General features: G+C 42.1%; 3 protein-coding genes across 13 annotated transcripts in view; 2 read left to right on the top strand and 1 right to left on the bottom strand.

Moving 5' to 3' along the window:
• Positions 1 to 1,841: 1,841 nt before the first annotated feature.
• Positions 1,842 to 5,120, top strand: slc10a4 (solute carrier family 10 member 4). Its single transcript, XM_042006481.1, has 3 exons — positions 1,842 to 2,365; positions 2,628 to 2,838; positions 4,473 to 5,120. The coding sequence occupies exons 1-3, from the start codon at positions 1,842 to 1,844 to the stop codon at positions 4,995 to 4,997; spliced, it is 1,260 nt and encodes a 419-aa protein (XP_041862415.1). The 3' UTR covers positions 4,998 to 5,120.
• Positions 5,121 to 5,495: 375 nt separating this feature from the next.
• zar1 (zygote arrest 1) lies at positions 5,496 to 7,019 on the top strand. Its single transcript, XM_042006482.1, has 4 exons — positions 5,496 to 6,216; positions 6,397 to 6,489; positions 6,568 to 6,642; positions 6,721 to 7,019. The coding sequence occupies exons 1-4, from the start codon at positions 5,518 to 5,520 to the stop codon at positions 6,862 to 6,864; spliced, it is 1,011 nt and encodes a 336-aa protein (XP_041862416.1). The 5' UTR covers positions 5,496 to 5,517; the 3' UTR covers positions 6,865 to 7,019.
• Positions 7,020 to 7,159: 140 nt separating this feature from the next.
• The window catches only part of fryl (furry homolog, like), a 74,477-nt gene continuing 68,581 nt past the window's right edge, over positions 7,160 to 13,055 (bottom strand). For 8 of the 11 annotated variants that reach the window (XM_042006478.1, XM_042006469.1, XM_042006472.1 and 5 more), the window contains 4 exons: positions 12,462 to 12,479; positions 11,639 to 11,749; positions 10,581 to 10,774; positions 7,160 to 8,880 (listed from right to left, as the gene is read on the bottom strand). In XM_042006478.1, coding sequence (XP_041862412.1) covers positions 8,640 to 8,880; positions 10,581 to 10,774; positions 11,639 to 11,749; positions 12,462 to 12,479 — 564 coding nt within the window. In that variant the 3' untranslated portion in view covers positions 7,160 to 8,639. The remainder of the gene's footprint in view (positions 8,881 to 10,580; positions 10,775 to 11,638; positions 11,750 to 12,461; positions 12,480 to 13,055) is intronic. The other 3 variants (XM_042006471.1, XM_042006476.1, XM_042006479.1) reach the window with 1 other exon arrangement.

The following is a 13,055-nucleotide window of genomic DNA, read 5'->3' as shown; positions in this document are numbered from 1 at the left end:
ACAAAGTTTCTCCATCTTCTATTGTCCAGTTTTAGTGATTCTGTGTGAATTGTAGCCTCAGTTTCCTGTTCTTAGCTGACGGGAGGTACCAACACCATCAACAAGACATTCTGGTCCAGAAAACTGCTGTTCAGTGGACATTTTCTCTTCTTCAGACCATTCTCTGTTAAACCTAGAGATGGTTGTGTGTTAAATCCCAGTAAATACTCAGACCAACAACCATGCCACATTTAGAGTAACTTAAATCTCCTTTCTTCCTCATTCTCATGCTCAGTTTGAACTTCAGCAGGTCGTCTTCACCATGTCTACATGACTACGTGTGTTGAGTTGCTGTCATGTGATTGGCTGATTAGATATTTGTGTTAAACTATTGAACAAGTGACCTGAAGAAGTGGTCGATTAGTGTAAACTGTAAAACTGCTTAAAAAAAAGTTTGTTTATTATCCGTGTCATGTCATGCATCCAGCAGCTGAGGGAAAGTTACACTGTGTATTCAGCACACAGACAGTATTACACACCTGGAGTCACTTAATGGTTACAGGGAGGGGAGGGCTGTGATGTATCTTTGAAACTAGGAGGAGACTGAAAGCCTGAATCACTGACTACTACAAACTGTCCCATCCTACATTAACCTCAGTGCTCTGATGACAGGTGACGTCATTGGATTAATATTTTCCTCTTAGCTTGAGACACCACAACCGGCAGCTGATGGGAGGCTGCAAACACATAAGACAAAGTCAGTTTACAACAGAAAATTAAAATATTTTACTACTACTGCTCCTGATGTCTGACCTTCTGAGCTTTTTTGAGAAAATTAAGGACTTTTAGAAACAGTATAAAGAGGCTGTGGTTGTTTAAATAATGTATACAGTGTTATACATGCAAATTTACACTACTTGGGTTGGAATTTCATTTTGGTGAATCCTCATATATTCTCTAGAAATTTTTCTAAAGAAATATTTTTTGCTTGAGCATCAAAATAAGTTACTAAATGGCCCTATAATTATTATTGTCTTTAGCTCCATCAGGACCAAAAAAGGCAACAACAGAGCTTAAAGTGACATTTTCCGAACTTCAATAAATAATATCAGTTTTTTCCCCACTGGTTATTTTAGTCTGAGCTCTCAGTATCTCCTCAAAAGATTTTGTTAAAAATAAATAAGCTAACCCGGCGAACATCATCAAATCACGTCTTTTTAAAATGAATTTATTCAACAATTTACAAACACGTTTGTTTCAACTATTCAGCTGAAGACATTGATGTTAATGATAATAAACCAAACACGCGCCCTGTTTCCCCACTTAAGTTTAAGAAAAGGGCTCGTGCGTCGTGCACCCTCTTCAAGAAAAGCAGCACGTTTAACAGAGGAAACGGGAAGGCGCATTTTCAGGTTACTGCGCAAATATAAAGATCAGCACAATGTTCATTCATGCAGACACTGATTCCTCAACATCGCGATTAAACCTCCGTTTCAGATCATCTTCGTTGCACGGAACATGTTGGAGACTCAGAAACAACTTTTAGGCTAACTTAGACTGGTGTTTGGGGATTTTTATTTATTATCCTTGAGAAACGAAGCGCAGAGCAAACTGTAGCCTCCGAAGCCGCGTGCCTACTGAGATTCCCCTCCCACAGTCCAGCGCGGAGCCAGTCTGTGGCACCATTCTGACTCTGTGAGTCGCTTTAAGACCATCAGTACCATGGCACCATCGCTTTCCCCGGTCACTGGATAGTCCGCAGTTTGTCATTAGTGACTGCGCGCCACTAGGGGAATCATTTTACGCACGAGCACCTAGAGGCACATAGAGACTGTGGAGATTTGCAGTCCTCCTGTTGCGCCATGGAGAACTCCAGCTTGTTGGGTGGCAGCGCGCACTTCGCTGGCATAAAGGATTTTCTTATCTCTGACACAATGAAGGAACTTGCGGGTTCTCCTGGGGTGGATGTGATGGATGGATTAGGAGTCTCCAGCGGGGCCGTGTTCCTTGAAGAAAGGACTGCTGTTGGAGCTGAGTTTATGGCCGCTCCCCCAACGGAATCCCCTCACCTGATGCCTGCTTTCTGGGACTCCCCGCTCAGCCACGGAATCAATGTGTTTGTGGGACTGGTCCTTTGCTTCACCATGTTGGGGTTGGGCTGCACGGTGGAGGTTAGCCAGCTTGGAGAACATGTCCGCAGACCCATTGGAGTGCTGTTGGCCCTGGTGTGCCAGTTTGTTATCATGCCCTTGGTGGCCTTTCTTCTGGCTTTAGCCTTCTCTCTGAATGATGTGGCAGCGATGGCAGTGCTGCTCTGTGGCTGCTGTCCTGGTGGGAACTTGTCAAATATTATGTCTCTGCTGGTGCACGGAGAGATGAATCTCAGGTAGATTTGTTGTCATCACATCAAGTGACTTTTCATGTAAAACTGGTTCGTAAAGCCGAATCGCATTTTGTGCGTATTTTCCCTAATTTTTACGCATGGAAATCACCTGTAATTAGTACTTTTTACGCATCACTTTAAAGTTCCAATCGCTTCCTTTCAATGATAAGTAGCCTACATGTTTGATAAGTTAAATGATGCCACATTTTGACCAAAAACCACGTCCGCCTCTTGTAACTGCGCGCCTTTCCTCTCCTCTCCCCAGCATCATCATGACCATATCTTCCACTTTGCTGGCGCTCGTTCTGATGCCGCTTTGCTTGTGGATCTACAGTCGAGCCTGGATCAACACACCTGTGGTCAACCTGCTGCCTTTCGGGGCCATCGTCCTGACCCTGTGCGGCACTCTTATTCCCATTGGATTAGGAGTTATGTTGAGGTACCGCTACACGCGTGTGGCCGACATTGTTTTAAAGGTAATATCCGAGTAATTTATCAAAGTTATTACTCATGAAACCAGTTTGGTGATTTAGAGCCAGTAGAACGCGCAGTACTTTTGGTGATAGAAACGCACTGCGTCTTTTTTTTTTTTTTTTTTTGCGTGTCATTAGTAAAGGGGGTGCTGCCGACCGCAGGAGGAGTGACATCACAGACACTGTCAGGAAGAGCTCCTCCCTGCTGTCACTGATAAAATCCTCTTTTGAGGGAGGGACGCACCATTCAGAGCAACAGAGATGCTCTGATGCAGCCCTGTTTGACGGGTCAGTAAATTATAGACTATCAATTAAAGGGGGTTTCTAATCTTCTGCTGACAGTTCTGAAGTGGAAAACCTAAAAATATTTAACTATATTAGAAAGAGCAAGAACAATGTTCCTATGTTGAGATTTAGCAGAAGATTGCTGCCATATGCTGTGCAAAGGTCGTTATGTATTTCTTCTTTCTTTATATTACCCTTTAAGTAACCAGACCTTCTTACAAGCTTTTAAACTGATATTGAACTATTGTTCTTGAGGCTTTCTGAAGCTTTACTTTTTCCACTTACTGTCAGTTTAGTTCCTGAATCTGGTCCTTTCAAGAGGAATGAATAGAAAAAACTGACCCATGAATATTTAAAGCATAAAAAAAGAGGATGAACCAGAGCTGTGTCTATATTAACTTAAATTCATTAGCTGCACGTATGAGAATGTTAAAGTTAACACAGTTTGACAGGCATGTCATGCTCAACATATTTTAGCACCAACAAGATGATTTCCAGAGAGCTATTACCCAAAGAAACTTGGTCAATTTCTGGACCCTCAGCTGTTCCATCTTCTGTTCACTGAAGCCCTTTTCAGAAATGTCGCCATGGAAAGGTGGCTGTTAGGAAGCTATTCTTAAAGACACACTACATAACTTTCTGACAACTCCACAGTCAGGACCCGTTTGATGGCATGGTGACATCTACTATGTGCATTCCTGGAGCCGTTGTTGTCCAGCAGTGTCCCGAGACACTTCACAACTTTTTCTTCCGGGATGCTGTGTTATGTTGCAGACGAGTTTTGCTTTACACACGAGTCACGCAGATATCAACACACTGTTAGTTTTAAAGGTACATCGTGGCTGATTCAGCAAAGAAACACAAGAGGACATTATCAGAGGAAGAGAGGAAAAGAAAGAGAGGAAGGGACAGAGCAAGAGATAAGACAAGAGTCAAGATAAAACCGTCTTTTTCTGTCTGGAGAGAGCTGTCGATATGGGGCATGTCACTCACAAAATCTGCAAAAGTTCTGTAGTGCATCTTTAATGAAAGCATGCCAAATTAATAACACAAGAAATGGGCTGAAAATCAGTGGAAACAGGTCTGATGGAGGGATGAATCCTCACCAGAGACCAGACCTCAACATTGTTTAAGCAGTGTGGGCTCATCTTGACAGAGAACAGAACAAAAGGCAGCAAACATCCAAAGAAGAGTTTTGAAAAGTCCTTTAAGAAGACTGGAAATTTAAAAGAAATGTTAAGAAACTCTGTCTAAGATGGTTCCGGCTGACTTTCAAACTCTTTAAAACTATATAATGGCTTTCAATTTATGTTTTCATGTTTCAATAAATCACTGAAATCTTGCATCTGCAGGCATCTCTGTGGTCTCTACTGGTCACCCTCGTGATGCTGTTCATCCTGACTGGAGCAATGCTGGGGCCAGAGTTGCTATCCACCATCCCACCCTCTGTCTACGTGGTGGCCATCCTGATGCCTCTGTGTGGCTATGCTGCAGGTTACGGCCTGGCGTTGCTCTTTGAGCTGCCTCCCAACAGCTGCAGGGCGGTCTCCATGGAAACGGGCTGCCAGAATGTCCAGCTGTGCACCGCCATCCTGAAGCTGGCCTTCCCTCCACAGCTGATGGGAGGGATGTATATGTTTCCCCTTCTGTACGCACTGTTTCAAGCCGCCGAGGCAGGCATTTTCATCCTGGCCTACAGGATGTATAGGAAGGAAGTCCTGCATAAACCAGATCACATGATGAGCGCCTATGATACGGACATAACATACCAGAGGTTTAATGATGAGGACTTGGACTTATCTTATGGTGTGGTTACAGTGAGTGACCCAAATGTCATCACTCTAGACCCTTGTCCTGCTGATCAAACTCCTGTTTAATGTCCAGATATATCACTCTGATTATTGTAAAAAAAATATATATATAATAAATTATATATATATAAAAGAATGCGCAGATAAATATTTATCATAGAGCCTGAAAAATGTGCTCAAAGTCATAAGCTTAACTCATCCAAGTTAACCACTGATGTCTTATATGAAGAAAGAAGATCGCTGTTATCTGCTGAGTTAAAGGTAGACAACATTTTAGTCTGGTTTAAGAGTTTTGTGTGTGTGTGTGTTTGAAAAGGACTAAAGCTATTTGACAAACATATCAGAATTATTTATTCATGTGCAAATTTGCAAACAAACTTGTGCCAAATGAGTAACTGTACTCTGTGTATATCAAAGACAACTGCATTAAAAAGAAACAGAAAGATTCTAAACTACACTTGTATACCTCGGTGACTGTTGTCATTTGAGTCAATTCTCACACCTGACCCTAATCAGGCCTGACGACGCATACATGTTGTTCAATCTATTTAAGTTACAGCACCCAGCGTGGGCTGGTTGAACAAAAATGGCAACATATGGTGAGGAGCCAGTCGACAGCTACTTCTACTCGTCTTACAACCCTTACCTGGGCAGGTACTCCAGGCCCAGAGACACGGGGTGGAAATATAAAAGTTACTTCTCTCAATATCGAGACACTTCTGACGCCTTCAACAATCACCAGCGCGCGCAACTCAAGTCCATCTTGTCTCAAATCAATCCTAAACTCACCCCGAGGCTTCGGAAGGCAAACACCAAAGATGTGGCAGTGCAGGTCAATCCGAAGAAGGACGCCTCGGTGCAGTGCTCCATCGGCCCGCGGACCCTCCAGGCCATGAAGCGGGACTTCCAGCGAAAGAGGAGGCCGGAGCCTGCGACGCCAATCGGTGGCGACAGCCCCAAGGCGGGAGGCGCGGTGCGCTACCCTCGGACGCTTGCTGTGTATTCACCTATAGCATACAGAAGCGTTACCTACTTCTTGGTTGACGACAACAACAACAAAGAGGCGTCTTCTGAGGCGGCGCAGACCGCACAAACGCCCGGTGACCCGGCTGAGTCCGCGGGGGACACCGACGGGAAGGAGGAGGAAGACCATCTGAGTGGCGAGGACGGAAATGTGGCGAAGGGCCGTGAAAATGACAAAAAGCAGAAGTCCAAGCCGCAGGTGAAGCGTGAAGGAGCGCAGCCTGCGGAGGAGTCAAAGAGCAAGGGGCGCGTGCGCTTTCAGGTGAGTTTGGAGGCGCACGCGGGACTGTTGTACTTTTTTTTTTTTTTAACCTAGGCTAATTGACACTAAGCGGAGGACGCGCTTCTCGGTCTTATTTGGAATAAACGTGGTTTCAGCTGAGCTGAAATTAAAATTTTCTGCAGTGTGAATGAAACAATAATGGCCTCTTTTTCTGTTCAGTTTCTGGAACAGAAATACGGATATTATCACTGCAGAGACTGCAATCTACGATGGGAGAGTGCCTATGTATGGTGCGTTCAGGGCACCAACAAGGTGAGTATATTCCAGGATTTAACCAAAACAATTGAAAAGACTGAGGCCTCTGCTTTAAACTAAAATATTTTGTTCCAGGTTTACTTCAAACAGTTCTGTAGGAAATGCCAAAAGGACTTCAACCCATACCGTGTTGAGGACATCACATGCCACGTAAGCCTCCTTCCTTGCTGTATCAACTTTAAAAGGCTTGCCACCACACTCATGAGGGGGGGCCCTCTTGTGTTTCAGACTTGCAACAAAGCCCGCTGCTGCTGTGCCCTAACACAAAGGCACGTTGATCCCAAACGACCCCACAGACAGGACTTGTGTGGAAGGTGCAAAGGCAAGCGGCTCTCCTGTGACAGCACATTCAGCTTCAAATACATAATCTAATAAAAAAAAAACGCATCTGTAAACGCATCTGCACAAGTTCTTGCAATATCTTCAGCCCAGTCTAACAGCAGGTGTAACAGCAATCTTGAATGGAAAGAAGATTAAGATTTTTTTTTTTTCTTTCTAATATTTTTGTGTTGAATCTGTGTACATGCTTTAGGCTACATGTAATAAATGGCTACCTTTCAGTCTGTACTGAAGTATTCCCTTACTTGGATCTTCCTGGGATCTTGGCTTTTCTAGAATGGATCCTTATTGTGCAACATACTCATTTAAATAATTTCAGACATGCCGCTGTAGGATTAGGTTTTTATTATCCAGAGAAGGCTGGTATGTGAAGGAAAAATGTAATGCAGCTCTACATCAAAACATCTTCCAGGTAGCTCTTTAAATTAACAGCATTTAAATGGTACCAGACAAGCAGAGGGATGAATACAGTGGCTGTAACAATGTGCCATGACAAGCTTTCTAAAAAGCATTAAAGTCTCAGTCCTGCAGTCACAGCAAAGAGTTTAATGCAGCATTGAGACACATCCTCCTTTGGGGGAAAAACAAACTGATCTTTAAGCAGAGCCGGTGCTGATGAAAAGGAATGCCTGTCTGCCTTGGCTGTGGTTGGTTTGGAGAGGACGAGCAGGAAAGTGAGGCTACATTTGATCTTGCTATTTAAGATTGGAAAGTGGCTGAATCCTAGGATTAACAGAGCCATCTGCCAGACAACCAAGGCAGCATCAGGGAAAATTCTGAAGTCACAGGATGATGAAGTGGATCATAAACGACTCAAACCTGGTCTCAGCTTTCTCTCATCGCATAAGCTTTATACATCCTATTTTGGATGAACAGTGCATTAGACAAAAGTACAAGGGAAAAATACTGGTTTTACACTATACATTTCTAAAATATATACAGAGTAAAATAAGTTATGTTTCTATAATGAGCTGTAGCCAGTCTGCACTTGTGTGCAATTAAATGCATTTGTGTGAGTATACCAGAAGTTCCAATATATATCACACAGTCAAGAGTCTCTAAAGGCATCTACTTATTTGGTTAAAGAGTGAGTTTTGCATGAAGATCTGTTGAAGAGGACTCTCCTCTCAGAGCAGATCAATAAACATATTTCTCTTTTTACACTCCCTGAAGGTAAACATTTCCCACAGGGTTACATGTTAAATATCCTAACATTTACAACATAGGATGTTAGTTCTAATAAAAAATACATTTCTCAAAAAAATATTCTTGCAGTGCTTCTTTCCTTCAAGCATGCATTTCGAAACCTTTTTTTTTTTTTTTAAACAAGATTTTTCTGGAGTTTTCTTGATGGTGTGTCCTCACACATATGACACCTCCTATGGACTGTCTTACATGCTTCAACTCCCAGCCCGAGTCCTGACGAAAGCCCCGCTCACCGCGATGGACCTTCAGGTCAGATCCGGCTCAAAAAAAGAAAGGAAAAAAATAAAAATAAAATAATCATTCAACTGATTCCTCTCTTACTCTTCCCCAGACACATCACCACATGACTTATTGCAACAGAATTTTGCAAGTTGGCTTAGTCTGGGAAAAGCTGTTAGCTTTAAGCATTCATACATGTAATAATATATTAAGAGTCACAGTTATTCCCACGCATCCTTTAGCCCTTTGTAGGTGGAGTCTCTCTTGTCCTCCTCCCCTCGCTGTCTACCCTCTCTCTACAGCTGATGTGAGGTGTGTGTAGAGCAGGTGGGGGGGGGGGGGGTGTTTCTGTCCAGTCTAGCCCAGCCTGCTAAACCACAGGCTCACAGTCCAGTGCTGACCATGGTGGTGTGGGGCTGGCAGGCCTGGGCTTGACTCAGAGCCTCACGGATCTGCAGGTTGAGCTCCATGAGGCGGGTGCTAGCCTGAGACAGGTCCCTGCTGGGGCCGACCACCGCCAAGCAGCCCGTCTGGCCCAGCGTCTGGTGACGGAAGTAGATGTGCAGAAGGGTCTGAACTGCATTATCTGCCTCATTGCCGAAGATGTCATTAGGCCACAGAGACCTGGAGATAAATCAAAATGGGGGATGAGAACATGTACGGAGATGCTAAACAGCTGTGAACACAAAGAGCATTTCTAGTTGTGGGATACGTTTTGTGTTGCAGGTTTGTGCACACCAGGTGACGGCTTTTACATCTGCAAAGCATGCTTCGCTGTTTTAAGCACACTGTTTTTAAGATCTTCACATTTGTGCAGGAAAACACTTAAGATCTCAAGGAGAGTAGACATAGTCGTCCCAGATGAAAGAGTACCAAACGTGAAAGAATCATGGGGTTACCTAATCGCAACTGAGTAAGGCTTCGCAGTTATCACAGCCTTGTGATCAAAGATATTCAGCACAACTGTCTGACACTGTCAGAAATGTAGGATGCTCATATTGCAGAGTGACTGCTACGACCTACTGTCTAACAAACATGTAGCACAGTGATGATAGTAAAAAACAAAATACACCTAAAACATTGATGGATGCCAAACAAGCAAATTTAAGCTTAACTGTGGCTGAATCACAGTGTTTCATGCTTGGAATTAAAGTAAATGATGATTTAAAGTCCTTTTTTTAATTTAACCAGAAGTTTTGTATACAAATTACAGCAAAGCCTCTATGAACTGGTTTACATGCACACCAAAAATCTCATCATTATCTGATTACTGGAGTTATCAGCTTGACTGATCACGTAAACGACACAATCTGTTAGGTTTTAAATCTGATTAACACACCCAAATTTCTCCCCCATACTCCGATATCTTTGTGAAAGTAGAGCCATATATCTGATTTATTTTGTTTATTTAACATCTGCAAAAAATGCAGTCACAATGTGAAAAACATGACGCCATGCATCAGTGGGAAGTCAGAGTATAAAGTACAGCGTTCACATGGACGTAGTTTATTTTGCAGCTTATTAGCTTTCACATTAGGAGCAAAAGCTGTGACTGTGGGCTGCGCCATATTCAATGAAGACCAGACGGTTTGAAAACAGAAGGAAGTCACCTCACGATGTAGACCATGGTTTTTCAAATATGCATTTTCACAAGTGCACGTAGATGCATCAAATCAGATTATTACAATTATCCAATTTATCTTAGTTATAATATTTTGATAGCAAAGTAAATGGGCTCAGTGTTAATGATAAATTAGGACAAATAATTTGTTTCTTAGATTTAAAAAAAAAAAAAAAAAAAAGCTAAAAACGATTCAGAGCCCATCTCACTTATAAATGGTGCGTCTACTTGAACTCCAGAGGACAACTTCAGGCATTCTGCAGAAAATCCTTCTTAGAAGATACTGATCTGAAACATGAAACATAATGGTCCAGAACATTTTAGGGTCCAGACCTGAATCCTGGTTAGAATGGGAAGGGTGATAGAGGAAGCCTTCCTACCTCAGATCTGGAGACAACTAAGAATTCTGATGAACTGATAAACAGGATGTTTTCTAACCATCCTTTATGATGCGTTTGTGTTGTTTCCGGTCAGAAATAAGTTTGGGTTTAACTGTATGCCAGAGCTGCTGCTTCTGTTTCAGCCACAGATTTCTTACTTTGCAGCCTGATAAAGGTCAGACGGTAGTGTATTTCATTGTGGCAGCTCATGACTAAGACAGGATGAAAAATAAAACTGCACCTTCCTTAGTCTTAAAAAAAAACAAACAAAACCTTAAACGTGATTAGTTTCTGTGCTGTAGCTCTGTTCCTGTTCATCTTACCTAAAGATTTTGACCTGTGTGAGGGCAGAGCCAAAGTCTCTGGTTCTGAGAGTTTCAATCAGTGACTGGATGGCCGTCTCTGTGTTGGTCTGGGCATTGTCCGACATGCACACATCCTCCTGACCATCATTTCCCGCTTCTGCTTCGCTCAGACAACTCTCCAGGATTGTAAGTTCTTCTGACATGTTGGTCACCTTGGTAGCAAATACATAAAAAAATCATTTATCCCAACATCACAACACTAAATAATTCAAACAGATGTGCAAAATAAACGAGGGGTAAAATAAACCTTAAGCAAATACTAACTGAATTAGCAGCATCAATCCATCAATCTGTATGAGAGCCATCTAATTTCATCAAGTATCACAATTTGATTAAAGCTCAATCTAGATGCAGGCCAGAAAGGACAAACAACAATACAGATATAAGAAGAACATTTTACTTAACCCTGGATTAAACTGTACTGAACATACAGCTTACAGCAAACTCACAACTTCAACAGTAAATACTTAAATTGTTTATATGAAAACCAGCTGTAGGATGAGAGAAAGTGAAGAATCACTAAAAAATAACGTTTGAAAAGCAGCACTGCAGTTATTCTGTTCCTGTTTTGTCTAATAAAAGGGAAACAAATCCTTTTAAATTAGTTTTAGGTGATAAAACAATCCCAAAGTCCAATTAAACTGCATTGCAAGTGTTGAGGTTATTATTTGTCTTATAAGTTTTTATGATTCCAAATAGCTTCTTTCCCAGCAGAACACTGTGCAACACATCTATTTAGCCCCTATTTCTGTTTTAGGTGGATTACATCAGATTAGAAACTCTTCCAGTTTTAGTCTGATGTTGATTAAAACCACACAAAACCAGAGGTGTGATAGTTGTGTACCATCAGTTTGAAGCTATTTAACCAAGAATACCCAGTGGGATGTGACAAGAGAAATCTGACCTGAAGAATATTTGTGGGGGCTTTAAATATTTGTCCTTATGTTTGAAACAAACACATGCACCCACATTTAGTTTATTCTGCAGTATTCAGTCATACAATCTAATATTCTCACCTCTGCCTCCCTCTTGATGGTGTCCACCCTGCTGATGAGCTTACAGTAGGCCTGGAACAGCAGCAGCAGCTGAAAGTGAAGCTTATAAAGCCTCCGACACAACTCCAGCTCCTGAAGAGACACAAATGCATAGCAATCATGTGCTAGGAAAAAATAAATAAATAAAAAAAAGGCCTGCCTGAACTTAAGAACGAGTCTGATGATCAAATGATTAGACAGATGGATATCCTGTGTTAGAGACATAGGAGTAGATGAAAGGGTTAACATCTGGTTTGGGCCATTGAGAAAGAGGTGAGTGAACTCCCATTAGAATCAGTCATGAGATTTCAATTAGAAAACTTTCTATCACCACCTGGAGTGATGCTACCTGCGGGCCACAGTGACTATGTATGACTGACTAGCTGAATGATCCGAGAAATACAAGGTTTCAGCCCTAATCCAGGAAAACACGGGAGAGAAAAATGATTTGAACAGAAAAAGGAATGAAACGATGAACATGCAAAATGAAAAGAATCCAAGTTTCCAACATAAACTCTTCTAACATCCTCTCTTGATATCAGCTTCTGAAATCGAGCAAACTAGCTGCTGAAAAAGCACATATGGCAAACAGGAGAACACAATATCTTATGATTGGATGGATAAAAGAGTTGAATTGGGTTACATGGTAAATCAAAGCAGAAACAGATACAAGAGGTGGGTGGGTGGGAGTGGTGGCAGCAGAGCAGAGTCTGAGGCTGTCAGCAGCGCAGCTATGTGCAGACAGATGAGATGGTCAGTGTTTCCGGGTGTCATTATTAAAATCTATAAGATGAGAACCACTTACTGCTAGATTTTCCATTTGCTAAGCAAGAAGGTGAGCAGGGTCACGCACATACATACACACACACACACACATACACACACACACACACACACACACACACACACACACACACACACAAAAACAACAACGACAAACAAAACAGAAGAGAAAGACCAAGAATTAGTGAGCTCAAACATAACAGCTGAGATACAGTGACCTGGTGGGCAAGGAGGAGTTTGTCATCTTCCCTTCACACAGGTCGGGGAAGGCTCCAAACATGTCAGCGCACTTCAGCGGTAACGGAAGCGTTTACTACCAAAAGCCGAATAACAGCATGTATAAAGAGGAAGAGAAATGTTATGGTACAATAGAGGCTAATAGAGAGGAGGGAAAGGATGAAAAAAACTCCTGATGTGTCACTAATGGGACTTTAAAAAAGTGTAAGAAGACATTTTGGGGGGTTAAATGGTAAATAATCTGTAATGCAGAAACAGAAATTAAATCCTGTGCATGTCTAACTAAAAAAAAACAAAAAAAACACAACAAAAAACAGCTGATCTGAGATTACATCCCTCAATGCAGTCAGAAACTAAACTATGCTCACGAGTTCTTCAA

Source organism: Melanotaenia boesemani, chromosome 14 (genome assembly GCF_017639745.1).
Source record: "Melanotaenia boesemani isolate fMelBoe1 chromosome 14, fMelBoe1.pri, whole genome shotgun sequence".
Lineage (NCBI taxonomy): Eukaryota > Metazoa > Chordata > Actinopteri > Atheriniformes > Melanotaeniidae > Melanotaenia > Melanotaenia boesemani.
The sequence above is the reverse complement of the archived record's forward strand: the minus strand, read 5'-3'. Positions and strand labels throughout refer to the sequence as shown.

Excerpts from the sequence above, each read along its gene's own strand:
- slc10a4 (XM_042006481.1), top strand. The coding sequence starts at position 1,842 with ATGGAGAACTCCAGCTTGTTGGGTGGCAGCGCGCACTTCGCTGGCATA. Across the intron at positions 2,366-2,627 it reads CACGGAGAGATGAATCTCAG|CATCATCATGACCATATCTT; the intron begins GTAGATTTGTTG and ends TCCTCTCCCCAG. Across the intron at positions 2,839-4,472 it reads TGGCCGACATTGTTTTAAAG|GCATCTCTGTGGTCTCTACT; the intron begins GTAATATCCGAG and ends TTGCATCTGCAG.
- zar1 (XM_042006482.1), top strand. The coding sequence starts at position 5,518 with ATGGCAACATATGGTGAGGAGCCAGTCGACAGCTACTTCTACTCGTCT. Across the intron at positions 6,490-6,567 it reads GCGTTCAGGGCACCAACAAG|GTTTACTTCAAACAGTTCTG; the intron begins GTGAGTATATTC and ends ATTTTGTTCCAG. Across the intron at positions 6,643-6,720 it reads TTGAGGACATCACATGCCAC|ACTTGCAACAAAGCCCGCTG; the intron begins GTAAGCCTCCTT and ends CTTGTGTTTCAG.